Consider the following 24,909-nt stretch of genomic DNA (forward strand, 5'->3'; position numbering starts at 1 on the left):
CTAGGGAAATGTTTCCACGAATGCTTCGTTTTTCTCTTCAATTGATGTGGAATCTCATAATCCATCACCCTTGTGGGCCAACATCCTCGTTGCCACACCATCTGATGTCTGACTCTGATACCATTTGTAACGGGCCAAAACAGACAATATCTGCTAGCTGTGGGCTTAGGCAGTTACAAGTATGCATATTTTTGAATTCTAATTGAACCGTTACTAAAAGATTATTGTATTGTAGCAGTCTCGTTGAATAACCTTTCTTATCCAATTTCCTTGTTGAGGTTCGAGATTTGAATATAATCCCCACCTAGCCTATTGTTTAAACTAAAGAAAAATGAGAGAATTGGTCATCAATTATATATTTCTGTTTGAGAAATAAATGCATGTTATCCCATCTTCAAAAATATGTTAGCCAACTGACATTCCTACCTACCCTAAAATAATGTTAGGTTTCAATCCACACTCATACTCAGTGACTGTAATATTTTCATTAAAAAATGAATCGTGAACGTTTGATACAGCTTATTAACTCACGTCAATCAAACTCATAGAATCATCCATCATTTAACTAAGTTATAAAACATCAAATACAAGTAAATTTAACCTAAAAACTTGAACAATTCCTTCTATAACTCATTTGTCAAGCACCGCTATCAATCGAAAGTAGTTCAAATCATTGCACGTATCCGTTTCATTAAAGAAAAAACCCAAATTATTTAAAAAGAAAATGCTATTATAGGGAGGAAGATTCAATAAAATGATCATCCCTAAGTCATTTTCCCTTTGTCTATATGAGAGAGTCCCCAATAAGTTGAGTCAATGCAGCAGCTGGCACTAGTCAGAAGCCCATGGGAAATATGAGGCAAAATGGCAAAGCTGTAAAGAAAACAAACCCCTTTTCCTTTCCTTAAATAACAAAAGATGCTCATATTTCTTTATGCATTTCACAATCTCCACTTAAACCTAAAACTTTAGCTAGATTTCCCCTCAATTTTCTTGGGTTCCCAAAAAGAAAACTTTTTCATTACTATACCAACTCTTTACTAATCTCCAAACACGCGACGTCGGAGTTCGATCCTCGGGTCCTCAGGTCCTCAGGTCCTCGAGTTTCGTTAAGAGTATATGTTTCAACCCATCGAGTCATATTTAGGGTTAAGAAGATCGAATTATCGACTTTTCAGATCATAAATTACGTTTTATCCACTAAGCGTAAGCTATACTCCGATAAGCATAAACGGGTGGGGTTAAATATTCAATTTGTAAAATGGAAGGGCTTTCTTAGGGGTTGTAGTCCTGGCGTGACAATATTCAATTTGCATTACCCTTTTTGGACCACTTAATATCTCTCTCTTATGGTCTTGTTTTTGCTTTTGTTTTTATTCATTTACATAATTTAAGTCTAAAATTTAATGAAAACCCTAAAAAGAAAAAGAAAAAGGAAAAAAAAAGGGAATTTTTTAAAACAAAATTATCCAAGATTGTTCTTTTCTTTGTTTTTTTGGTGTATATATATATTCCCTTATCCCTTCATCTTCCATCTATCCTTCTTCATCAACATAAAAAGCTGCAAACTTTGGCTCTCTTTTCTCTCTTTTTGCCCTAATTTTTGTTTGGTTTACTGTTGTCGTGCGCTTATATCAGTTCAAGCTGCCAGCATGATCTAACCTTAATCTCCGCTAATTATGTTCGAGATTCAAGATCAGATCATATGGCAGCTTCACCTGTTCTTGGCTGCACGAAGAACTTAGCCCTAAATACAAAACCCTAATCACCTTCTTAACAATTTCTTCATTCTCACCCGTTTTCCATGCATAATTCCTAAAAAAGGTACGAAATTTTTGTTCATTGTCTTTAATTCTCATCTGGGTTTCTTAGATTTGCTTCTGGGTTGCTTTCTTTTTTGTTTTTTCATGCTTCCCCAATCATAAACACCTCAATTCTTTTAGGGTTTCGAAAAAAGATTGAATTTTTATGTCTTGGAGCATGTTTTTCTTGATGGGTTTTGTTCATTCTCTTTAATTCTCATCTGGGTTGCTTTCTTTTTTGTTTTTTCATGCTTCCCCAATCATAAACACCTCAATTTTTTTAGGATTTTGATAAAGATTGAATTTTTATGTCTTGGAGCATGTTTTTCTTGATGGGTTTTGCTTGATTTCCTCATTCAAATAAGAATTCATGAGTATCTATTTATGATTCTTAAAAAAAATGGGTTTTTTATGAAGCAGCCATTTGAATTCTCAAACAAATCTCTTATTTTTGGGAATTTCGAGAGGGATTCAGAGTGATTATGGCATTACATATTGAATGAGAGAGAGAAATTAATTAGAAGAGACGAAAAATATAGAAAATTTGTAAGCATGTGAGTTCTTTTTCTTCGTACTTTCTTCACTGTTGTTGGCTTACCAGATTGTCTTGTCTGAGAGGAAATGATTCAGAGAAGTGAATACGATAACGATATTTCAAAACAAATTTGAAGCCATTTTCAGACATTTTCTCTTGCTTGTCATTCAATGGTTATTCTTGGTTTTTTGTTTTTGTTTGTTGTGCTTTAATGTTGCAGGCATTTCTTGGGGTCAATTGCGAGCTTGATCTTTGGTATGTGTGTCCAGTGGCCGAGTAGCAAAGTTAAAAGATAAGGCAATTGTCTTTTTGATCCTCTTGAATCTTAAAAGTTCTTCACTCTTCGCTCTTCTTTGTGTTTGTGTGTTTTTAGATTATGATACTCGAAACTCGTGTGTCGTGTCGTGTTGTTTAACGTCGAGACATTATAATCTCGATTAAGAGGTTTGAATCTTTTCTCCTTATACGTTAAGCGATGAAAGATTTCTAAGATTTCTAATTTTCTTGTCGTGTTTGTGTTTTATAGATTTAGGAAACCTGGTTCATCTAAAAGTGATTGTTTAAAGATACAATGTTATAATTTCGATCAAGGGATTCAAGTTTCTGTTGGTACATGTTTGTCTTAATTATATAAAGTTACAAACTTTTGTTTATGACTCTGTTTTTGTACATGTTCGTGTTTTCAAATTTATGTAACTTTGATCATTCAAAGGTTTAGTTTATTGTTTAAGATCGAGACATTATAATATTGATCAAGGATTCAAGTAGTTCGGATCTCTATGAATTCATTTCTTATATTTGTTTGCCCATAACAAATAAGTAAGTTTATGGATGTTTCTTAGACTCTCATTAGACTTTTCTTTTGAATATCATCACGACTTTTGACGTTTATGTGCTTTTAAGCCAACATCGAGTAGTTGGTGCTACAAAGCTCAATTGTTTGAATGTTCTTTTGTTAAGCTCGGATTAATGAATCTACAAAAACCCTTTCTAGACAATCGAATAGGAAGTCCGAAGGGCGGGCACCCGACGTTTTAAATTTGTTCTTAGCTCGGTCTATTTTTGTCCCTAGATTACAAAACTTTAATATTGAATATATTTAATTATTGTAAAAGCTTTTGAATAATTCAAATTTTATGTCTAATAAAGTTTAAATGTGTAGACAACTCTATCATTCTTGTTTAAACTCTATCTTCGAAACAAATTTTCAAATCCACAATTTAATCTTTGAGTGCTTGTACCTCGACTTCTCTTTGTTGCTTAGATTCTTGAACTGGACGTCTTTAAGACAACGATCGGCATCTGTTGTGTGTCCCAATATTCCTCTGCGACAGGGTTCACGTTGGCTACGCTTCTAAGAGTGAGGATTATCCCCACGGACCAACACCGAAAATTAAGGTACACTTTGTTGTACAGCTAATGACTTTCTATTTTTTAAAGATTTTTTAGCCATCTTATTCTCGAAATTGCTCTTATTCAAATGTGGTATCAGTTCATTCATACTCCAAACTGCATAACCACGAACACGCCCATGTTTCTCTAGTCCAAAAACTAAAATTATATAATAATTATCTTCATAATTAATTTGGGGAATAAAACATTGAAAATTAAAAGAGAATTATATATGTAATTAATGGTAAAATTATTTACCTAAAATGAATACAATAATATCATTTATTATAAAGATGTGCATAATTTTGAATGGTATAAATGAAGAAATATTATTTAAAATTGTGACATTTTTGCATAATTTCGTTATTATTTCCATTATTGAATCGAAAAAGCAATTAATATTAATTATGAAAAGAAATTAATGAAATAGTAGAGAAAAAATGTAGATAAATATAAAATCTTTTTTCAAAGGATTTTTATTAATAATATCCACCTTCCATAAAAGGTGGATATTATTAAATATTTTCAATAAACGATTATATACTTTTTAAAAGTTTAAATTCCTTTCATAAATGTAATATCTTGTTTTTAATTTACTTTCTTATAAACTAAACATTTTTCAATTTTCTTAAAAAATATACTCCATAAATGCAAAATCACAATAATTTTTTATTTTTTTGTTTATTAAGTTTGTAATATTTTTAAAAAATTTTAAAATAATTAAATCGAGAACCTATTAGAGGATGGAGCTACAGAAATAACCATTCTGCTCACATGGGGACGAAGTGGCTCAGTAGGAAGAGACATACATTGAACGAAAGCTTAGAACTTAACCTAAAACTTATCTTAAATTTAAATTTATCACAACTATGTACAAATAAAAACTGTAATAGCCCAGATATTATTCTTTTTAGATTTTTTCATCTGGGGTTTCCTTTTCTCCTCTCCAGCCGACGTGGGATCTCACAATCCACCCTTCTTGAAGGTTCAACGAGCTTGGTGACATTCGTTCTTGTTTCCAATCGGCGAGAAATGGATTGTTTGTGTTGGGAACATATTTATTGTGTAGTAACAAAGTGGATGAGCCCAGAAAGAGAGTAAATGAGAGAAATATGAGGGCTATTAATAAAGGGGGTAGCGACCTCTCATGCTATCCCTTCAAGTTGCAATCAAAGTTGTTGGAAAATGAGCCATGCACTCTCTTTCTCATCTCCTACAAAAGAAAGCTCTTGTGCTCAAACCCCTCTCATTTTTTACTGCTTTCATCCACAAATTTCTACTTTTTCTTTATACCCACAACATCAAAACCCTAATTTTCTTTCCTCCACATCATGTTAAACTCTCATGGAATTGCTTCACCAACCCCGAATTCATAAACCTATTATTAACGTCACTCTTGCTGAACTTAGAAAAAAATGTCTATTACATTCATGCATTTGAGATATATGTTTTACAAAAGTCGATCGGTCTACTCATACTATATTGCATGTGTCAACCGAACACGTAAGGGTTTCCTTATCCATCTCTTTCTTCACCCAGATCCACACCAGATATTGTCATCTTTGGGCTTTCCCTTTCGGGCTTCCCTTCAAGGTTTTAAAATGCGTCTCCTAAGAGAAGGTTTCCACAAGGGTGGTTTATTTTTCTCCCCAACCAATGTGGGACATCATAATCACGAAAGGGAAAGTCCAAAGAGAACAATATCTACTAGCGGTGGATCTGGGTCGTTACAATTTTCCTTTTTTTCTTACTGGTAGGAATGTACACGGGTTGAATGATAAAAATATTTTGATCGATTATTATTATTTTTTTTTTTTTTGTAATTATTTTACGAAATCGTACTCTTATTTTCACTATATATTATCTTAATAACTAAAATCTCATAAATTTTAAATATCGAATACTTATAAATCACAACCTACCACTAACAACATCTGTTACAAATGTTAAATATTCTTAATTTTTTTTACAGAAACTTATATTTGGGTTTGGTTGTAACAGTATTTACGGGTTGGTGGGTATATCAACCCTCAAATTGAACTGAATTTTTTATTTTTCGAAAATACAACCGGACAAAAAAAAATCTAACCCGATCCAATTTTTATAGTTTCGGTTAGGTTCTCTATATTTTGAGTGATCGGGTAATATAAAAAAAAACATTTTAATTTTTAAATTACTGGAATGTAATTTTCCTGTATTTCTTTGACTCCGTCCGTTAACGTGGCTTCGTGTCATTACTTGCCACGTGGACTTTTTTTTTTTTTTTTTTTTTTGTGGATGTTTTCCCTATTTTATTATTTGTTTAGGAAGAATTATTCTCTGTTAATTGCTTTGAATATTTCAAAATTTTCAATGCAATATTTTATTATATAGTCAAATATATTGGTGAATTAAAAAATATATATTCATTTTATTATTTTTTTAATTTAAAAACGTTGTGCCTAACCCATTTAAGAAATTGAGTTTGACCTAGTATTTTTTATTAAATATATTTAAAGTTGCAATATAAGTACTTTTAAATTTTCCAAATTTATTTGAACATGTAATCAAAGATTTTTTTTCTTTTAAAAAATTTAAACAGTATTTTCACAGTTTTTAGAAATTAAAATTAAATTCTTTAAAAAATAATTTTAGTTTGTTGGACATTTCTATAAAAAGTCAAATTTAAGAAATTCATTCAATAATTTTCAAATTAAATTCTATCTTACTATATAGATTTGTTATTTAATATTTAGTACATGTACTAGTCGAGCCACGTAGACATAAACATAAACAGTTTGATGTAATGCATTTGTAAGGACTATTTTGCATCCTTCTTATTAACATACGAAATTGACTTGGGTTCTTGAGGATGGTGTTCTTGATCCCGAGACGATCATCATCTCCACGTTCCTATTGGCGATGCACCACGCTGGTCCGACCGAGATGCAGTGGCATGCCGAGGCAAGGATCAATGCAGGAGCAGGCAAGATCCTGCAGGCATGAGGCATCCAACAGAGAAGTGGGATCTCTATGATGCAGACCATGGCTCCTGGCGTAGAGCGCTTAAACATCCTTCCTTTCTACCTACCTACAAACCTCGCTACTATCGATTCAATTGAATCAATTCTTGCGTGTGATATTCCACGTTAATTGGAGAGAGGAACGAGATATTCTTTATAAGAGTGTGAAAAACTCTTCCTAACAAACACGTTTTAGAACCTTGAGGGAAAGTTAGGAGGGAAAGCTCAAAGAGGACAATATCTAGCATTGGGCTAAGGTTGTTACAAATGGTATCATAGCTAGGCACTGGGCGGTGTGCTAGTGAGAACGCTTGACCCCTAGGGGGTTTAACGTTTTCGGTAGCACAACTCCCACTGTTTGTCTCTAATATCATTTATAACAGTTCAAGCCCACCGTTAATAGATATTGTTTTTTTTTAGTTTTCTCTTTCGAGCTTTCCCTCATGGTTTTTATAACATGTCTGCTATGGAGAGGTTTTTACATCATTATAAAGAATGTTTCGTTTCCCAATTATGCGAGGAATAAGGAGAATCCTCCTGTTCGATTCATGTGTCCCAATGACTGGAGCGTATCGGTCGAGTACTATAGCAGGTTGATTCCAACAAACAATGGGAGTTTCATCTGTTAAAGTATCAGTATATCAGCCCTTGATTTTTTCGTGTTCATATCAAATCAAGAACTCAAAAATCACACCGAATTTAGTAAAAATAGTTTGACAGATTTGGACAAGCTTTCTAGTTCATGTTGAAACAATGATTAGACACAAACCACACAGCCTGCAGCTCTTGATCTCAACCAAAAAAGGCTCATTCTGCACATCAATATCATTTCTTTGTATTCAAACCATAATTTCTCATACACTTCCTGAGCTTCCTTCTTTCACTAAAACAGATTAATGGAGAAATGAACAAATCAAACAAAGGGTTATTTTGTAAAAGATTAAACTACAAATTATTTGACTCAAACACTTTGATTCTTATGAATCTCATTAAACTAAGCTTGTTTATGGTAGGATTTCTGATTCATCATCAGCTTTTTTCCAATACTCCGTCATCATGTTGACGAATTCATGGTAATCAACATGCCCATCTCCATCCAAATCAGCATCATTGATCATTTGCTGAATCTCCTCGTATGTTAACCTCTCCCCCAAATTAAGCATCCGAAGAACACTGCTCAGCTGCCAAAAAACATGAAAGATTTTGATGGGTTTTCTCAAAAACAGGGGAAGAATATGAATTTGATCACAGAAGAACCAGATCTTTGCGTTTTTACCTCGTTTGCTGATATATATCCATCTTGATTTTCGTCGAACAGTTTGAAGGCTTCTTCGAGTTTCTCCTCTGTTTCTTCCTGAAAAACAGGACAGACTCGACTTAGAACAAGAACAAGAAGAAAAAAAACTGAAAATCAGGGGAATCGAAAGAAATGAGACGGACCTTGAAGGTTTTGGACATCAAATTTCGGAGCTCCCCGAATTCAATGGTTCCGTTTCCATCAGCATCGACTTCGTTAATCATGTCCTTGAGTTCTTCTTCTGTGAGATTGTAATCGAATTTTTGGATCTCTGTTCTTAGTTCGTCAAGGGTTATGCAACCTGCTTGGTTCGATTCAGAAAAAAAACGAGATGAATTGAACTGGATGATGATGTTAGGGGAAAAGAAAGGAAGAAAGAAAGTGACCCACCATCTCCGTTTCTGTCAAATAGATGAAAAACTTCTTGAAGCTGATCCATTTGTTGTCTGGTAAGACCTTCGCCCATCTCCATTAACAAAAGCTTCAGAGATCAACACAGAGATACAGAGCGAGCGAGAGAGAAGCCTTGTGTGGGTATTGAAGAACCCCACAACCAAACCCTTAAATACAAAAATTTCCCAAAACCCAATTATTAAAATGATTAAAATTTAACAAAATCAAATATAAATTTTAGCTATTAATGTCCGGGCCAAGCCATAAGTAAGACACCACTCTCGAACAGCTAGAAATTCTAATCTTGCCTCACGACCTACGTCATGACTTATGAGCTAAGGGACATTCTTAGGTAGACAATTTCTATGGGGCGTAGGCCTCCTCAAAGGTAACTAAGGCGTGCAAAGGTTTCTTTGGGCTAGACCGAGATTGACCCTCAAGTGTAAAGGTAGAAACGAGCTTGACCGCAAGACCCACATGTTGAGTAGATACGAAAGTCGGCCTTAGTGATCTGATGCACCTTTATTGGAATAAATAGTAATTTCAATTAATTTAAGTGTTTCTCAACCGTGTTTCATTTTCATTCGAATATAATCTCGATTCATTTATATACGGAATATTAGTATTTAATAAATAAGTTATCTCATATCAATATTATATTTCCGACCAAAATATCAAAAGGTCGAATCTTTATCTTGTATGCAATTAGAAAATTATTTTATTGACCATATATTCTATGAATATGTGACTGATAACACGTTGAGGGAATTATATTGGCAATTTCTCTTTTGAATCAAAATTTTTATTTTCAATGTTTTAGAATAATGACGTTATCAAATTAATATATTGCAATCATCAATACCATTGAATTTCAGAGAAATTTCATTCAGTATGAAGATTTTAATTATTTTGTTTTCTAGATGTTTTTTTTTTTCATAAATTTTTGTGAAAGGCAAGAAAAAAAAATATTAAATGATAAAAAAATATATATATTTTTTTTGTGTAATAAGAAAAAAGGAAAATAGAAGCTTGGTTAACAAGTTTGGTAATTATTAAAAAAAGAAATGAGGGGCCAACGCCTTTGAAAATAATAGGCAAGACAAAATGTACTTAGAAATAGTACGCGGTTTTCCACCTTCCAATTCTCTCTATTTTCATGTTTGCTTTTAATAACAATCTTTTATGGATTCATTTTATTGTTATTAAAAAAAAAAAAAAATCTAAATTTATAGATTTTGTGTTAAAATATGAGTGTGTGTTTAGGTTAGGTTGTGGTGGAGTCAAAGTTGAAAAAAAGGTACCAAATTTAGTATTCCATGAGTTAGAACATGACAGGAAATAGGCTTGTGGCTGAAGTTTGAATTTGAATATTGCTAGAAAATGTCTAAATTTGGAACTATTGTCCTTCCTTCCTATTTTCTATTGGAATGAAAATCAAACTCTTCCGTATGAAACAGCCTCTCATCTATTACTAGTAGGATACTAAACCGTAGGTAGTTAGTTCCCGATCTGCTTCGGCTAGTAGGACAACTGCTACGGTATCTTGGTAATTAACCTCCTGCCCCAATTGGTTCCTTCATGCATCAAAAAAGAGTTTGAATTGAATCTAAAGAGACTGTTTTTTACCTTAATTTCGTGCTTATTCCAAGAATCAAGGATAGTGCTGCACTTACTATCAATCACAAACACATTGGCTAATTGAATTGTTAGCAAATCCGTACCCCTAGCAGCCTATTCTGACGTAGCTAATTCTAGACCACCCAATAAAATTGCAGCTACTTAGAAAAAACAAGCTATTTAGGCTATGTAAGGGGACGGACTTTCAAAGGTTAATGCCCTAATCATCACACTTTAGCCCTCTTATTCAGACCCTTCTATTCTTAACCTCACCATTTTTTTGGACTTAAAATGGTAAACTAATCATGTCCCAAGTATACTTTTAAGAAAGTGCAAAGGCTTCACCTGGAAACTTGGGAAGAAGTTTCAAGGTTGACCTTGGTTCAGAGTACTTCTTTGAAAATAAGTCGGTAGTCACAATCACAACCTGATCAATCTTAGCCATACATAGAGTATAACTAAACTTTGCTTCTAATATGATAATAAGGTTCTAGCTGCATGTCACATCTGGCTTTGAGAAGTAACTACATTTATGACTAATTTCAAGGCAGATAATTTCATGTACAACTAGCATTGATGTTGGGAAAGAAAGTAAGCTAGTTTATTGTCTCAAGAGGATATCTAATATCACTGCTAGGTTTATTTAAATGTACAATGCAAGGAAAAAGGTAACCATCCTAATTAAGCATTCAATTTATTTCTTCAAAATGAGCTTTACTAAAAGCTTTTATTTCCAATTGGCATCAAGAAAAAAAGACTTACTACGACCTCTCAGATGGTTTCTGAACTTCCCGGAGCTGGACTGAATTGTTGTAGCAGTGATAAAAGCCGAAGTGTGGGAATCTCTCGTACCAGGTTTCCTGCTGGGCATGTGTGTCCCAATGCTCCCCACTGCTACTCTTTCCATACTTGTGAACCCAGCCTGAACCGTTGTGGCCCTCGCCCCATGTTCGATTCCAACGTTCTCCGTGCTTTCCTTCCCACCATGTTTCTCCCTGTTTGACGCCATGACCATTTGGATCGAAGTTTTCGTCCCATTTGTCGCCCCACTTTGTCCAACCATCACCTTCACAACGTTCAGCCCATTTATCTGTGTACTTCATGCTGCCCCCTTGTCCATCATACTTTTCACCCCATCTGCAAGAGGAAAGTTACATGCTAAAGCAGATCGAAATAGACAAATTGTTAAGAAGCAAGTATTGCCACCGTATTAAATGTATAAAATCTTGAAAAAGGAACCAGAAGATCGAGAATGCATTGTAAAAGGCCAAGTCAAGAGGACAGCAAGAACAATAGTTGATTTACACACAAACGTTTGAAAGAAAAAAAAAAATTATACCTTTCGCACCAGATATGAGCATGACCAGGATCGACATACGTGTTCGGGTCAATTTTACACCATTTATGAGCATTTTTTTCAGCTTGACCAGAGCCACCATAATATTCCCACCATTTCTCTTGCCATTCAGTGCCACTTTCATTTTTACCCCACTTGTCTGCAGTTTTTTCTAGGTGCACAATGCCTTGCTCCTGAAAGAAAGTTGGTTCGGTTAAGGTCATAAAAAACTATGCTTTCTGAAGAGATGGAAATTATGAATCAGGCATTAGCTACAAGGTGTTGAGGGATCCACTATAGAGGTGGATCTCCTGTCATTTCCACACATCTAAATATCAGTGAATCCTTTTCAAATATCAAAGAGGAAGACACAAAAGAATCGGTTAGATATCAACTGACACATTGTACATTACACACTAATAAAGGCATTTCCATCATCTCGCAATATCCAAAGAGTGATATAACTTCATTTACAAAGGTATCAAACTAGCTTTTGGATGTGCCCTGACCCTTAAGCACTTGAAGTTAGTGCATAAAACAAACTATTTTAGCAGTATATTGCAGTAAAAATAATCTTTTTTTCCCTTGAAGATGGACATAAATAGACTATTGAGACTTTAACTGATGCATAAAGCAAATATTTTACAAGGATAATGCGATAGAAGCAAGAAAATCAGTAACAATTCAAACTGACCTGCCGCATGGATTCCCTCCAAGATTCACGCCAAACATTTCCATACACATCGCGACCCGATTTCTCAGAACCAAGTTCCTTGTAGCCAAACTCATCAGCAGCTTCCCAATACTTGTTCTGCCACTCAGTGGCTAGGTCTGCGCTAACTCCCCTGGTTAGTGTCCACTTGCAAATCACTCCATCTGGTCTCTGTTCAACTCCCGTCTCCTTCCACCAACGCGAACCATCCGTTTCTATTCCTTCCGCTGATTCTTTATCTATACTAAGTGCCTGTGATGCTTCTGCTGCCTGTACCAAAAACTCCATCCCAACATTTGCACCTTCTTCCATGGAATGTGTCTCAGTACTAGATTCTGATGCTTCTAATTTTTCGACAACCACGGATGATTGAAAGGGTGGTAGAAGAGGTTTGAGTTTGCTTTCAGAGTGTTTGCTCTGAAATGGAATAGAGAGAAAGCCGACCGGTGGCTCTTTCTCCTCAACAAAATTGGATAACATTGGATATGCCTGTGATTCTCCAACTGGTTGCAATTCACTGGAAGTAGTATCATTCCTATCATTATCTGGAGGGGGCGTCCAAGACCAGAAATCTGGACCAGGTGTTCCAGTTTGTGAAGTTTTTAACTCAGGTAGCAGGGTGTCCTCACTTTGAAATTCAGATAGATCTAGATGAATAAAAAACAATAAACAAACAGAAAAAGAAAGAATTAGTATGAGAATCTGAACAACCACATAACCATGAAATTAATTTCTAGTCATGCTAGTCAACACTGCCATAATTTTCTTCATCAGATTGATTACAGATCTACATTAATAATCAATTTTCTGAACTCGAAACTCAGTGAAGATTTGGCTGATCAAACATGAAAGTTTTTTAGTTGTATTCTAAGTTTCAACTTGAAAGAAAGTCAAATACAGTAGAGAAAAGAGCCAAGAATTGATATAATATGTAACTTGACCTCAACTAATATTATTAAAACTGTAGAGCTTTGTAGTCAACAAAATAGATCGATCCTTCAAGATTCAATCGTTCAATTAATTATACCTTCTTCACGCTCTAGCAGTCCACCGTCATTCCGAAGATTCAAATTTATAGAAAGATCTGAATCACGCGAACTCGACTCTGCCTCTGCCTCTGCAACAAATCCAGTTTCACCGACCAGTGCACGAGCAGCTGCAATGGCAGCAGCAGCTCGATGTATGACCTGCATCCGCTGAATCCGATCCCTTTCCTCTCTCGGCACCTGAAGAATCTTACTAAAATCATCGCTCTTCTTCTCCAACTGATCAGCAATTGAATCACCGCCATCATAATCGTCATTTCCCACAGTATTCTCCACAACTTTCTGAAACTCTATGCCTTTCCTCTGACGATCCACCGCGTTCTTCCACATCCCGAGATACGATTCTCCTCCATCCGAAACCCTAATTCTCAGTCTCCGCGTGCCTATAGCGCGCCGAATCTCAACCTGAAGTTCCAGAGGGAGAACGAGAAAGTTCTTGCGGTTGAGTAGGGGAAAGTGAGAGGCCACGGTGGCGCGTGGAAAAGCTCCTAACCGGAACGCCATTGAGTCGGAAATGCAACTCTTCAATCTGAGTTGGATTTCAGGTGGTGATTTGATTTGTAGATGCCATTCTTCATCCCCCCCCACGATACACCCACCTATCCCTCGGGAAATGGAAGAGAGAAAATTTCTTGAAATGGAAGAAAGGCTGCGATGCCGTTACCCGTCGGTCACTTTTCTTTCAAATAACTGTTTCTTTATTAGCATAGTTTGGACGGTGACACGTTGCGTACTGTCATGCCGGAGGGTTCTTCTTTTTTGGCGTTTTTGCCTACTGCTTCCAACTAATTCTAACCGTCCAAATTTTCAAAATTTGTTAAAACTAAAAAAAGAAAAATATAAAACAACCAAATTTTAAATATAATAATTTAAACAATTATATTTAATAAATTTTAAATATTTAAACTACACCAAGCATTTATATCCACACGATTATCCTTTTTTTTTTTTGTTACCAATTTAATTCAAATTTTATTTTTAAAAATTAAATTGGCATGATAAAAAAAAAAATAGATTCATTTTTATTTATTTAAACTTTTAAATATGTCAAAAAAAATATATTCGATTTTAATTTCTTTTTAAAAGTAAAAATTAAAAATGATTCTTGTATATTTTTCAAAAGAAAAAAAAAACTATTCCTTTAAAGATCAAAACCCGTGACAAAATAATTTTAGAAATATTCTTTTTAGTACGTATTAAAGTTTGGTTACATTTTCGTCATTAAAAATTTAAATTTATATAATATATCACATTTTGTATTTAATTACACTATTGGTTAGTCCTTCCAAAAAAAAAAAAATGAAAGTGGTTCATTTTTCTTCCCAAAAATTGTCTTATTCGTTATTCGTTCATTCTCACTTTTCGATGGTTGTAAATTTTGTTAGAACCATGTCGCTCCAGTGATTCAACTGACGTTCATATATCGTAGAATTTTTTAGGCGAACTACTACTACTTCAAACCCTGAACTCGATTTATACGAGCGTCTGTGTTTACATTAACGATGGTCAAACTCATATTTGTAGATTTGAGATTCATCTTAATATTTAAACACTAAAGCGTCCTCACACGTTATCTTTGGATCCCCAACTTTGCTAGTCTTATGGGTTTTCTACTATTTCCCATTATGATTAGATCATTATGTTCTCTTACGTTCGAGTGTTTATTTTTATTTTATTTTGTTAAATTAATAAAAAAATTTATAAATTTGGCACTGTATCTCTAAAATACTTCCTTCAATAATATTTAAAAAAAAAAAAAATCTCAACACATTTTTTGAAAAATAATTAATATTTTCTTTAAAAAATACTCAAAATAGTTTTTAAACAAATTCACTTTGAAAAAGTGTTTAAAACATATCTTTTAACCTTTCAAAAGTTTTATTATTATCCTTTTAATTTAAAAAAAAAATTAAAAAAAACAAAATAATATTAAAATATTTGTAGATAATTTATGAGACGTTTAAATTTTTTTATTTTTTATTTATAGATTTTTATGAGTATTTTTTTTAACAGTAAAAATATTTTGATATTAATGAATTTTTTTTAAAAGTGTAAACTTATTTTTTAAACAAATCATTTTTATCATTTCCCAATTATGAAGTTAAAAAGTTAACCAGCTAATAACATTAACCTCATTAATAAATTATATCTTAATTGAATTCAATTGATTAATTAAAGTGACATCCTCAATCATTTTCTTAATTAAGTAAACCTTAATATAAGGGATGATATTTATTTCATACCCGTTAAGTTCATAACTTAATTTAAAAAAAAAAAACAAAAAACTAAGACTTAATTTTAATTTCATTAATTAATCTTAAATTATTTATTTTAAACCATGTTAATTTGAACAGTTTTAATCATTTGACATTTCCCAAAATACATCCAAAACAAAACACCTGCAAAATCATGTTCAAAATCTTGGAAGAACCCTAATTTTAGCCTCCAATTTCAGTCATCACCGTTCCTCTACTGTTCTCTGTACTCCTTCTGTGTGATTAAACAGTCTGTCCTCCAGAAACAACCCACAAAGAGACGAAGTGGGATTTGTTCTTACACTTTGACAAAAAGAAATCCAGCCTTTTCTTCTTCACTGGCCTGAAAAGGGCCGAAACAACGCTTAATAAAACAGCCCACCAAAAGAACTGACCCTTAGCGGCTGCGAAATTCTCTCGCTGTTTAAATCCATCACTTACAGCAAAAGGGGGTCATGGAATCGCCATTATCGCTTGTGGGTCTTCTTCATTTCCGCCTCTAATGGCGTTTCTTTGATCTTTATTGTCTGCGAGTGGATTATACGTTTAGGGTTTGAATTTTTGGTTCTTGTAACTGAGGAGTAGTCGGGTATGTTCGAATCGGCGAGCCCGACAACCCAACGGGTTCTATCATCATCTTCTTCTTCGTCTACTGATACCAGAGGAAAACATAGGATTCAGGCTGAAGTGAAGCGGCTCGAGCTAGAAGCAAGGTTCCTGGAGGTTTGTCCCTTTTGTCTCTTTTGTTTGAGGCTTTTGATCGCGTTTGATTTTGAATGTGTTGTGCTGAATTATTACTTCCCAAATGTTTAGACGTCCATTTCTGAATTGGGAACTTGTGAAATTTGGATTGGAGCTTGAACTGTAATGTGAATTAGCTCTGTTTTGAAGGTGTTCATGTTTACTTTGATTCTGTTCTTGATAGTTCTACAGGGGAACTGTGAAAATTTGTGGGTTATATAAGTGTCCTTGCTTAGTGGCACTGTGATTTGTGCTCTCAAAATTTCTGAATATGATTCTCAGTTCTAACCATTAGAGTTAAGCAGATTATCTTTATTCTTAAAGCTGGAAAATTAAGGTGGTGAAATTGAGAAATGTTGGCTCTGTTTCAATCTTAAAGATCAAAACTAAGAATGTTGTTCCTTGTTTTTCCTGTTTGTCCCGTTGGACGAGCAAATTCTATTGTTGTAACAGCCCAAGCTCAACCAATAATTCTATTTCGACACGTCTATTAGGGAGAAGTTTCCACACCCTTATAAAGAATATTTCGTTCCCCTCTCCAACCAATATGGGATCTCACTATCCACTCCAGCCCAACGTTCTCATTGGCATACCACCCGGTGTTTGGCTTCGATACCATTTATAACAGCCTCAGCCACCGCTAGTAGATATTGTTCTCTTTGGGCTTTCTCTTATGGGCTTTCCCTCAAGTAAAACGCGTCTACTAGGGAGAAGTTTCCACACCCTTATAAAGAATGCTTCGTTCCCCTCTCCAACCAATATGGAATCTCACTATGCACTCCAGCCCGACGTCCTCATTGGCACACCGCCTAGTGTTTGGCTTTGATACCATTTATAACAGCCTAAGCCCACCGCTAGTCGATATTGTTCTCATTGGATTTTCTCTTATGGACTTTCCTCAAGTAAAACGCGTTTACTAGGGAGAAGTTTTCACACCCTTATAAGGAATGTTTCGTCTCCCTCCTCAACCAATGTGGGATCTCACATTTATATACTCTTAGTTCTCATTTACAGTGCTCGAGAATCACCACTAAACATCAAAGCTTATCGATAAGGAAATCCAAATGTTATAACACAGATAATCTGCAATGACTACTAACATGCAACAAGAGAGTGAATAACATTCGATATATCGAATCTTAGAAGTCCCGTTAAATCACGACTAGAATCAAAAGTTTTATTATAGTTCTTAGCGTTGATTGGAAGCTGGATTAATTTTGTAGCATTGTGAAATGAATTCTAATGCAGGAAGAACTGGAACAGGTTGAAAAACTGGAGAAGGCATCAACAAAATGCAAAGAGTAAGCATGATAAAATTTATTAGGGATCTGCTGAATTGAGTATCCATAAACATACCCAAACAAAGTATGAAACTCCCCAATTCATTTGTGAAATTGCTGTTTTTGAACCTGCCAGAATGCTGAGCAACATGGACACAAGACCAGACCCACTTCTTCCACTGTAGGATCATCATCTCTGTTCTTTCTTTACATTCAAATTGACCTTGAATCTTAATCTTCTTGTTCTGTCTCTGTTCTTGGTTGGTTGCAGAACCCGTGGCCCTCTTAATCCGCTATGGGATCGATGGTTCGAACGTCTGCAAGATTCGAAAGGTTGCCGATGCTGGATTCTGTGAGGCTGTTACGATTTCCCTTTGGATTCATATACATTGGTAGAACGTGACGACGATGACAACGACAACGACAAAGACTTCTTCAACTTAGGTACATTGTGAATAGCTTTTCCAAACCAATGTTGTATTCATTTGAACATACTTTCCATAAAGGTTTTCCATTTCCCCTTTGCACATTCTTTCTTGGAATATCACTATATAGAAAACATTTCAGCAAATTATCATTTTTACATCCGAGAGCTCCAGCTCGGTTCATTTCGAACATGATTTTTTTAATGTTCTAGTATGATATGGTTTCGAGTTTATAAATAGATATTGCGTGAAAATAGTAGATATTGTACGTCTTAGCCTGTTACATATCGTCGTCGACCTTACGATCTGAAAATGCTATCTTGTGGGGGGAGGTTTTCACACTTTTCTAAAAAATGCTTTGTTCCCTTTCTAAACTGACGTGAGATCTTACAATTTACCCTTTTGGGGGCTAATGTCCTCGTGGAAGCTGCAAATATTGTCCACCCTAGCTCGTTATGTATCGAGCAAAAACGGACAATATTTGTTATTGGTGGTTATCGGTGGACTTGAGAGCTGTTACCGTATTTTTTTTAAAAAAAAAATTTCTTGTTACAAATTCTACGTAATTTAAAATTTATAACTCGCGAGCCTAATTGGAGGGCTAATGAGAGCAATTATTGTACTCGTCAATGAAAGTTAATCTATCAAGGTCAATAACGAGAGAGGGAGTGGAGAAAAATTAATGCGCGAGATTAGGATTATATTTTCCATCTCCCTCTAATCCCGTTCAAATCATGAAATCATGACCCGCCTTAATTTTTATATATAAATATAAACACATCTATATATATATATATATATATATATCAAAATTAAGTAACAAAAATAATTTAGTTTATTATATTATATATATTTTCTTGGTTTCATAATTATTGAAATTAAATAAAAACGAAAAAAAAGGAAGTATTCGTAATAAACCTCATCCAACCCATTCAATTACAGTGCGAAAGCTGTAACACGTTTTACGCCGTCGATCATCCGGCGGCAATTCCGAAGCTATCAACACCAAAATAATTCGTATACCTTTGGAATCTCCGTACCTCTCTCTGCTTTAATCACCATCTCCATTTTCTCAATTCCCATTTCCTTCTCCAAATTCGAAATTCCCCTCATAATGGCACAATCTCTGCAGCTTTTCACCTCCTCCACCACCCGCTCGCCGCCCATTTCTCTTCCGAAACATTCCCTCTCAAAACACCCCCCCTCTTCCACCGCCGCCTTCCGCCTCCCTGTCTCCTTCAACAAATTTTCAATTCGAGCCGCTTCCGCTCCGGATCTCAACCCTCTGTCATCAGCTTCCACTTCCCAAGTCTTGGTTTCTGAAAATGGCTCGAGTTCCGGAGGTGGGTTTGTGTCTACTTCTGCAGCTACCAGGGAGTTTGTGCCGGCTGTGTCTGATGGCAGCTCGATTGACGTCGATACTGTCACGGAGGCTGAGTTGAAGGAGAATGGCTTCAGGAGTACAAGGAGGACGAAGCTTGTGTGTACTATTGGTCCTGTTACTTGCGGATTTGAGCAGCTTGAAGCGCTTGCTGTTGGTGGTATGAATGTTGCGAGGATCAATATGTGCCATGGGACTCGAGAGTGGCATCGGATGGTCATTGAACGCGTGCGCAGGCTCAATGAGGAGAAGGGCTATGCTGTGGCTATTATGATGGATACTGAAGGGAGTGAAATTCATATGGGTGATCTTGGTGGAGCTTCTTCGGCTAAAGCGGAAGTGAGTTCTGTTCTGTTCTGTTCTTTATCTTTTTCCATCTTATTGAATCACAACCGGTCGAATCTTTGCTTACATGTGTCCTGGATTTAAAAACTTCACTGGGTTTTGTCCGTCTCCCAATTGGAGGACATTGTTAAGTTCTTGATTTAGAAGCAGAAAAACATTTGGATTTCAAATTAGATGGGTCCTTCATCATTAAGCGAGTTATGTACTTGTGAAAGGGCTTTTAAGAACATGTATAACTGCTTGCTCTGTTCTATATAGGATGGTGAAATCTGGACATTCAGTGTCAGAGCTTTTGATTCAACACTCCCAGAACGCACCATTAATGTGAACTACGAAGGGTTTGCAGAAGGTTACTGATTCTATCCTTAATCTAAATTTTGCTCTGACATTTACTGAATTCATTCACAATCAACTATAAATATGGTATTTGGGCATGGCATATGTGGATTGGATGTCTGTGTTCATTATTATAGTAAATTCCATGGTGTGTTATCAATCTCGAATTGTAATTGATATTGTGTAGATGTGAGAGTTGGTGATGATCTCCTTGTTGATGGTGGAATGGTGAGGTTTGAGGTAATCGAAAAGATTGGTCCTGATGTTAAGTGCCTGTGTACTGACCCGGGATTGTTGTTGCCACGGGCTAATTTGACTTTTTGGAGGGATGGACATCTCGTACGAGAACGTAACGCCATGCTCCCTACAATTTCTTCTAAGGTAGGTGCCTCCCTTTTCCTTAAACTTCATTTGTTTTAGGGTCACTTTTAAAGAATTAATACAATATTAAATTTATCATAATCTATCAACTTTCGGATCAATGGTATCTTAACATAGTATCAGAGTAGAAGTTCGTGTTTCAAATCTCTATAATGTCATTTCCTCGCCAATTAAGATTGATAACTATTTGTTGTGTCTTGTGCAAATTTCTAACCCCACAAGTGAAGGGCGTTAATGTATTGGGTATAATATTAAATTTACACTTAGTAGAGTAACTAGATTTAAGTTGAAAGCTAATGTAGAGAGAATTATGATTTGCACCATAAATTTTAGGACATGTTCAATGGGGTCAGCGGTATAATATCGTACCCTAAACTCCTTATGCAACCGAATGATTGCATCTGTATCTGGATCGTAGTCTCATTAGATTTGATGGCTGACCTTTTGTGCAACCTAATGGCGTAACTTGCCCTGATACAGTGACTTGCTTTCCAGTCTAAGGCAAGTTTTATGAATACAGGATTGGTTGGATATTGATTTTGGGATTGCTGAAGGTGTTGATTTTCTTGCCATATCATTTGTCAAGTCTGCTGAAGTGATTAAACATCTCAAAAGCTATATTGCTGCACGTTCTCGTGGCAGGTAAGCAGAATTGTGCCAGTTTGCTGATTTAATCTTCTTCTTTACCATTTGGGTTTGAAGCTGTGGGTGTAATTGTTGGTTCTCACGGTCCTTGGGGGATCAAATATATCTCAACTATGTGTTAGTATATCACTGATTCACATATATGTGTGAGATCCCACATTAGTTGGAGAGGAGAACGAAACATTTTTTATAAGGGTGTAGAAACCTCTTCCTATCCGACGCATTTTAAAAACCTTAAGGGAAGTCTGAAAGGGATAACCCAAAGAGGACAATATGTGCTAGCGGTGGATTTGGGCTGTTACATTAGGTGCACATGGGGTAGTCCACGACCACATTTTCACTCCAAATCTGAATTTCATCTTTAGAGATCTTCTAAATATTTTTGTGTTTTTAAATTTGTTATGCAGTGACATTTCCATCATTGCGAAGATAGAGAGTCTGGACTCATTGAAGAACTTGGAAGAAATTATTGTAGCATCTGATGGAGCTATGGTAGCCAGAGGAGATTTAGGAGCTCAAATACCACTGGAACAGGTGCCATCAGTCCAGCAAAAGGTCGTCCAACTATGCAGGCGGTTAAATAAGCCAGTTATTGTTGCCTCTCAGCTGCTCGAGTCGATGATCGAATACCCTACACCTACCAGAGCTGAAGTTGCTGATGTTTCCGAGGCTGTTAGGCAGCGAGCAGATGCTCTAATGCTCTCAGGTGAGTCCGCCATGGGCCAGTTCCCCGAGAAGGCATTGACCGTCTTGAGAAGCGTCAGTCTAAGAATTGAGAAGTGGTGGAGGGATGAGAAACGCCATGAAGCTATGGAACTCCCAGAAGTTGGATCTTCATACTCGGATAGCATCTTAGAAGAGATCTGCAGTTCCACTGCCAAAATGGGTAAGCTTTATCATATTCTCCAGCTATGGATCATATACCTATATTATAGTTTAGATCTATGCTTTAGTACTAAGAACTCGAATACTATCTCAAATCGTTTTTACAAAAGCGATCGTTATGCTGTGTTACAATGCCAATATTGAATCACCATGGATTGTTTAGAGGGAATCAAATGGAGTAGGGTCAAGTGGTTATCTCGAGAGAGTAGTCGAAGTGTATAGAAACTGGATCGAACACAGACATTAAAAAAATGCGAGCGTTGAAATGGTTGGTTGAGTCAGGCGTCGTCATACGCTACTATCTTCTTTCCCTCAGTTCTTTATTGCACTTCTCCTGTTGGTTTGGTTATTCCAGTCTAATTGTGAGCTTTGTTTCTCTAGCCAATAATTTGGAGGTGGATGCAATTTTTGTCTACACAAAGACAGGCCACATGGCATCTCTCCTATCCCGTTGCAGACCCGATTGCCCGATCTTTGCGTTTACTTCCACGACATCTGTGAGGAGACGTCTTAACTTGCAATGGGGCTTGATACCCTTTCGCTTGAGCTTCTCGGACGACATGGAAAACAACCTCAACAAAACGTTTATGCTGCTTAAAGCCAGAAACTTGATAAAATCAGGTGACCTTGTACTTGCTGTATCAGACATGCTGCAGTCTATTCAAGTAATGAATGTTCCATAAGAAAGAGGGGGTTCTGTAATGTTCTTAGCTTGCTCTGATGTTTCATTCCCCCAAACTATTTGACTTAATCTAAGCCTTTGGATCTGTTACTTAGCTGCTAGGATAAGTGATCGACTCGACTCGAGCTTCAGGTTTTTCTCCTTCGACCCTATCTGAAACGTTTAGTTGAACTTTTGAGCATTTTGGTTTATTTCTTCTTATTCTCTGTAGTGTTTTTATGGGTATCAGATAAATGTTCTATGAACAAACATGGTCTACGTGCTATTTATGTAATTTTTTAGATATTAATACGTAATATTATGTATTTCGGCGTTTGATTGATAAAAAAGTGTTCTTTTTTTAAGTGATTTTTAGTTGATCATTCTTGGTATTAAAAGCTTCTCTTTGTTTTAACTTGAATATTGTACAATCAATAAATGAAATATTATTGAATTTATTTATAGTTTTTACATTTTTAATAAAAAAAAAAACATGTGAGAAAATGTAAATCATTCCAACAAAAAGCGGATATAATTCTTTTGGGAACTTGTTGGTTGTGAATTTTTTGGGTCGAGCCATCAGCGAGATACCAGTAGCTCCTAATCTTATATTAGGACCTATGAACCAATGGACAATCTCAGATAGACATTTTCTATGCAACGTAGGCCTCCCAAAAGATAATGGAAGCATGTAAAGGTTTTCTCGGGCTAGACGGAGATTGACCCTCGGGTGCAAAAGTTAGAAAAGTGGTTGGGTCATCGCTCAACGGATAAAAGTTATTATAGAGATAACAGACTGATCTTCTTTAAGAGCTCACATCGACAAGAAGGTTTGGTACCTTGATGTTGGCTCTTCGTCACCTAGGGCTAAAAATTAATAATTATTATTATTATTATGGTTGCAATTTTTCAATTTTAGTTCATTTTTTCACTTTTCTCCATTCAAGCCCAAATTAAAATTAAAAAAAAAAAAAAAAGAAGACAATTTTGAGTAATAAATAATAAATCTATGTTAATTAAATGAGATTAATGCATCAAATTATTTGATATTAAATATTAATTACAATTTGAATAACTTCGATAATTATTATATAATTTGAGAGAGAGAAAACGATGTTGGACGTAGCTTTGACAGCCACATGTCAACTGCTGGTTGGCTATGATTTTGAGGTAATTTATATTAATTTATTTAACATTAAAAATTCAATACGGTGATTTTATTAATATTAAAATAAGATAATTATATTTATTAAAATATTAAAATATTAAAATAATCTCTTGCTTCCTTCAGATGATTGATGTGATTTTTATTCATATATTTGGCATCTTATGATTGGCCCACACTGACCTCTTCAAACTTATTTATTATTTTTTAATTAAAAAACGTCTAATATTGCCATTATTAATTTATTTCACTATTAACAGAGCTAATATTTTTTTTTCATAAATTCACTATTATTTAAACAAAAAAAAAAAAAAAATCACATCTATATATTTCAAAAATTAAAATAAAAATACATTTCTGATAAGTACAATATTTTGTGTGAATTTACATTTTAACCCTTGAAATGAAATCTCAATACATTAAACTCCAAAACCACTATTTTCCTTCCCTTAATTGTTTAAATTTAAATTTAAAATAATAATTCCACTATTATTTTCTCTCTTATTATTAAGCTTTTATGTCTTGATCAATCACCATCTTCTATTTTATTTATTTATTTATTTATTTGTAAATAATTAAAAGAAAATGTTACTTGGTTGTCCCACCTTTTTTGTTTAAACTACACTATATGTACAAAAGAGTGTAGAGTATGTCTATGCCATAATAATTTGTATACATTTGGCCCGAGATATCCCGTAGAGTCAACTATTTTTAACACTTTTTTTTGTGCTAATTTTGACGCTTAATTGTTTATTTTATAAAAATTTAGCATTTATAGCTAAATAGAGTAACAACGGGTCTATACTGAAAAAATAGGAGCAATTAACCGAAAATTGAAGAAATTGAGCAAAGAGAAAAGGGAACAAAGCCTAAAACTCGAGTGGAAGGGTGTTCAAATGCTATTTAGGATGACGTTGAGATGTACTTGTAGTGTCTCACTCGAAAGACTAAAATAAATAATGTTACATTTTTTTTATCATGCCTAGACGCTGCTTACAGTGTCTATATAAACACTGTTATTTCAAGTTGTCACATGATTTATATAAAATAGGATTTGATTGCCTATATTATATTAGTGAGAGATGATGTAGCAATATATTTTGCTATAAATAAATAAATAAATATATATATATACGACTGGCCTTTATCGGCCCTTCTATCATGAAGAAAATGAATGGGGACACACACACCCCAGCTTAAACCAGGCTTTCTACTAAATAGAAAAAGAAGCCATGCAGAAGAACTAATGGATCGAACTCATCCTTGGTTGCTATGAA

General features: G+C 35.0%; 4 protein-coding genes and 1 long non-coding RNA gene across 6 annotated transcripts; 3 read left to right on the forward strand and 2 right to left on the reverse strand.

The window, feature by feature from the left end:
* The first annotated feature begins 1,086 nt into the window (after positions 1-1,086).
* On the forward strand, positions 1,087-2,990 carry LOC111778644 (uncharacterized). Its single transcript, XR_002812590.2, has 2 exons — positions 1,087-1,824; positions 2,558-2,990. It is a non-coding gene; the product is annotated as an uncharacterized LOC111778644 (long non-coding RNA).
* Positions 2,991-7,538: 4,548 nt separating this feature from the next.
* LOC111778961 (calmodulin-1) lies at positions 7,539-8,580 on the reverse strand. The gene is made up of 4 exons (XM_023658975.2): positions 8,419-8,580; positions 8,172-8,329; positions 8,008-8,085; positions 7,539-7,912 (listed from the first exon to the last, which is right to left on the reverse strand). Exons 1-4 carry the CDS (start codon positions 8,498-8,500, stop codon positions 7,736-7,738), a joined length of 495 nt encoding a protein of 164 aa, XP_023514743.2. The 5' UTR covers positions 8,501-8,580; the 3' UTR covers positions 7,539-7,735.
* Positions 8,581-10,611: 2,031 nt separating this feature from the next.
* LOC111778665 (protein LIKE EARLY STARVATION, chloroplastic) lies at positions 10,612-13,791 on the reverse strand. The gene is made up of 4 exons (XM_023658619.2): positions 13,114-13,791; positions 12,069-12,733; positions 11,378-11,568; positions 10,612-11,175 (listed from the first exon to the last, which is right to left on the reverse strand). Exons 1-4 carry the CDS (start codon positions 13,634-13,636, stop codon positions 10,800-10,802), a joined length of 1,755 nt encoding a protein of 584 aa, XP_023514387.2. The 5' UTR covers positions 13,637-13,791; the 3' UTR covers positions 10,612-10,799.
* Positions 13,792-15,525: 1,734 nt separating this feature from the next.
* LOC111778297 (guanine nucleotide-binding protein subunit gamma 2) lies at positions 15,526-17,993 on the forward strand. Of its 2 annotated transcripts, none has more exons than XM_023658032.2 (4): positions 15,526-16,110; positions 17,392-17,429; positions 17,545-17,589; positions 17,680-17,993. In XM_023658032.2, the coding sequence occupies exons 1-4, from the start codon at positions 15,979-15,981 to the stop codon at positions 17,762-17,764; spliced, it is 300 nt and encodes a 99-aa protein (XP_023513800.1). In that variant the 5' UTR covers positions 15,526-15,978; the 3' UTR covers positions 17,765-17,993. The 2 variants fall into 2 exon arrangements, with proteins under 2 accessions (XP_023513800.1, XP_023513799.1); XM_023658031.2 differs by having other exon boundaries at positions 15,534-16,110; positions 17,377-17,429.
* A 790-nt stretch (positions 17,994-18,783) lies between these two features.
* LOC111778687 (pyruvate kinase isozyme A, chloroplastic) lies at positions 18,784-22,832 on the forward strand. The gene is made up of 6 exons (XM_023658655.2): positions 18,784-19,553; positions 19,818-19,908; positions 20,083-20,276; positions 20,797-20,918; positions 21,329-21,807; positions 22,188-22,832. Exons 1-6 carry the CDS (start codon positions 18,948-18,950, stop codon positions 22,487-22,489), a joined length of 1,794 nt encoding a protein of 597 aa, XP_023514423.2. The 5' UTR covers positions 18,784-18,947; the 3' UTR covers positions 22,490-22,832.
* Positions 22,833-24,909: the final 2,077 nt, after the last annotated feature.

Source organism: Cucurbita pepo, chromosome 17, assembly GCF_057944985.1.
Source record: "Cucurbita pepo subsp. pepo isolate OVF chromosome 17, ASM5794498v1, whole genome shotgun sequence".
NCBI lineage: Eukaryota > Viridiplantae > Streptophyta > Magnoliopsida > Cucurbitales > Cucurbitaceae > Cucurbita > Cucurbita pepo.

Bases quoted from the DNA above. Each gene is read 5' to 3' on its own strand.
- LOC111778687 (XM_023658655.2), top strand. From the start codon at position 18,948: ATGGCACAATCTCTGCAGCTTTTCACCTCCTCCACCACCCGCTCGCCG. The intron at 19,554-19,817 runs GTGAGTTCTGTT...TGTTCTATATAG, and splicing joins CTTCTTCGGCTAAAGCGGAA to GATGGTGAAATCTGGACATT. The intron at 21,808-22,187 runs GTAAGCTTTATC...TTGTTTCTCTAG, and splicing joins CAGTTCCACTGCCAAAATGG to CCAATAATTTGGAGGTGGAT.
- LOC111778961 (XM_023658975.2), bottom strand. From the start codon at position 8,500: ATGGAGATGGGCGAAGGTCTTACCAGACAACAAATGGATCAGCTTCAA. The intron at 8,330-8,418 runs GTGGGTCACTTT...CGAACCAAGCAG, and splicing joins ATTTGACAGAAACGGAGATG to GTTGCATAACCCTTGACGAA. The intron at 8,086-8,171 runs GTCCGTCTCATT...CCTGTTTTTCAG, and splicing joins TGATGTCCAAAACCTTCAAG to GAAGAAACAGAGGAGAAACT.
- LOC111778665 (XM_023658619.2), bottom strand. From the start codon at position 13,636: ATGGCGTTCCGGTTAGGAGCTTTTCCACGCGCCACCGTGGCCTCTCAC. The intron at 12,734-13,113 runs GTATAATTAATT...TTATTCATCTAG, and splicing joins ACTGCTAGAGCGTGAAGAAG to ATCTATCTGAATTTCAAAGT. The intron at 11,176-11,377 runs GTATAATTTTTT...TTCCTCTTGCAG, and splicing joins GCTCATATCTGGTGCGAAAG to ATGGGGTGAAAAGTATGATG.
- LOC111778297 (XM_023658031.2), top strand. From the start codon at position 15,979: ATGTTCGAATCGGCGAGCCCGACAACCCAACGGGTTCTATCATCATCT. The intron at 17,430-17,544 runs GTAAGCATGATA...TGAACCTGCCAG, and splicing joins GCATCAACAAAATGCAAAGA to AATGCTGAGCAACATGGACA. The intron at 17,590-17,679 runs GTAGGATCATCA...GGTTGGTTGCAG, and splicing joins CCAGACCCACTTCTTCCACT to AACCCGTGGCCCTCTTAATC.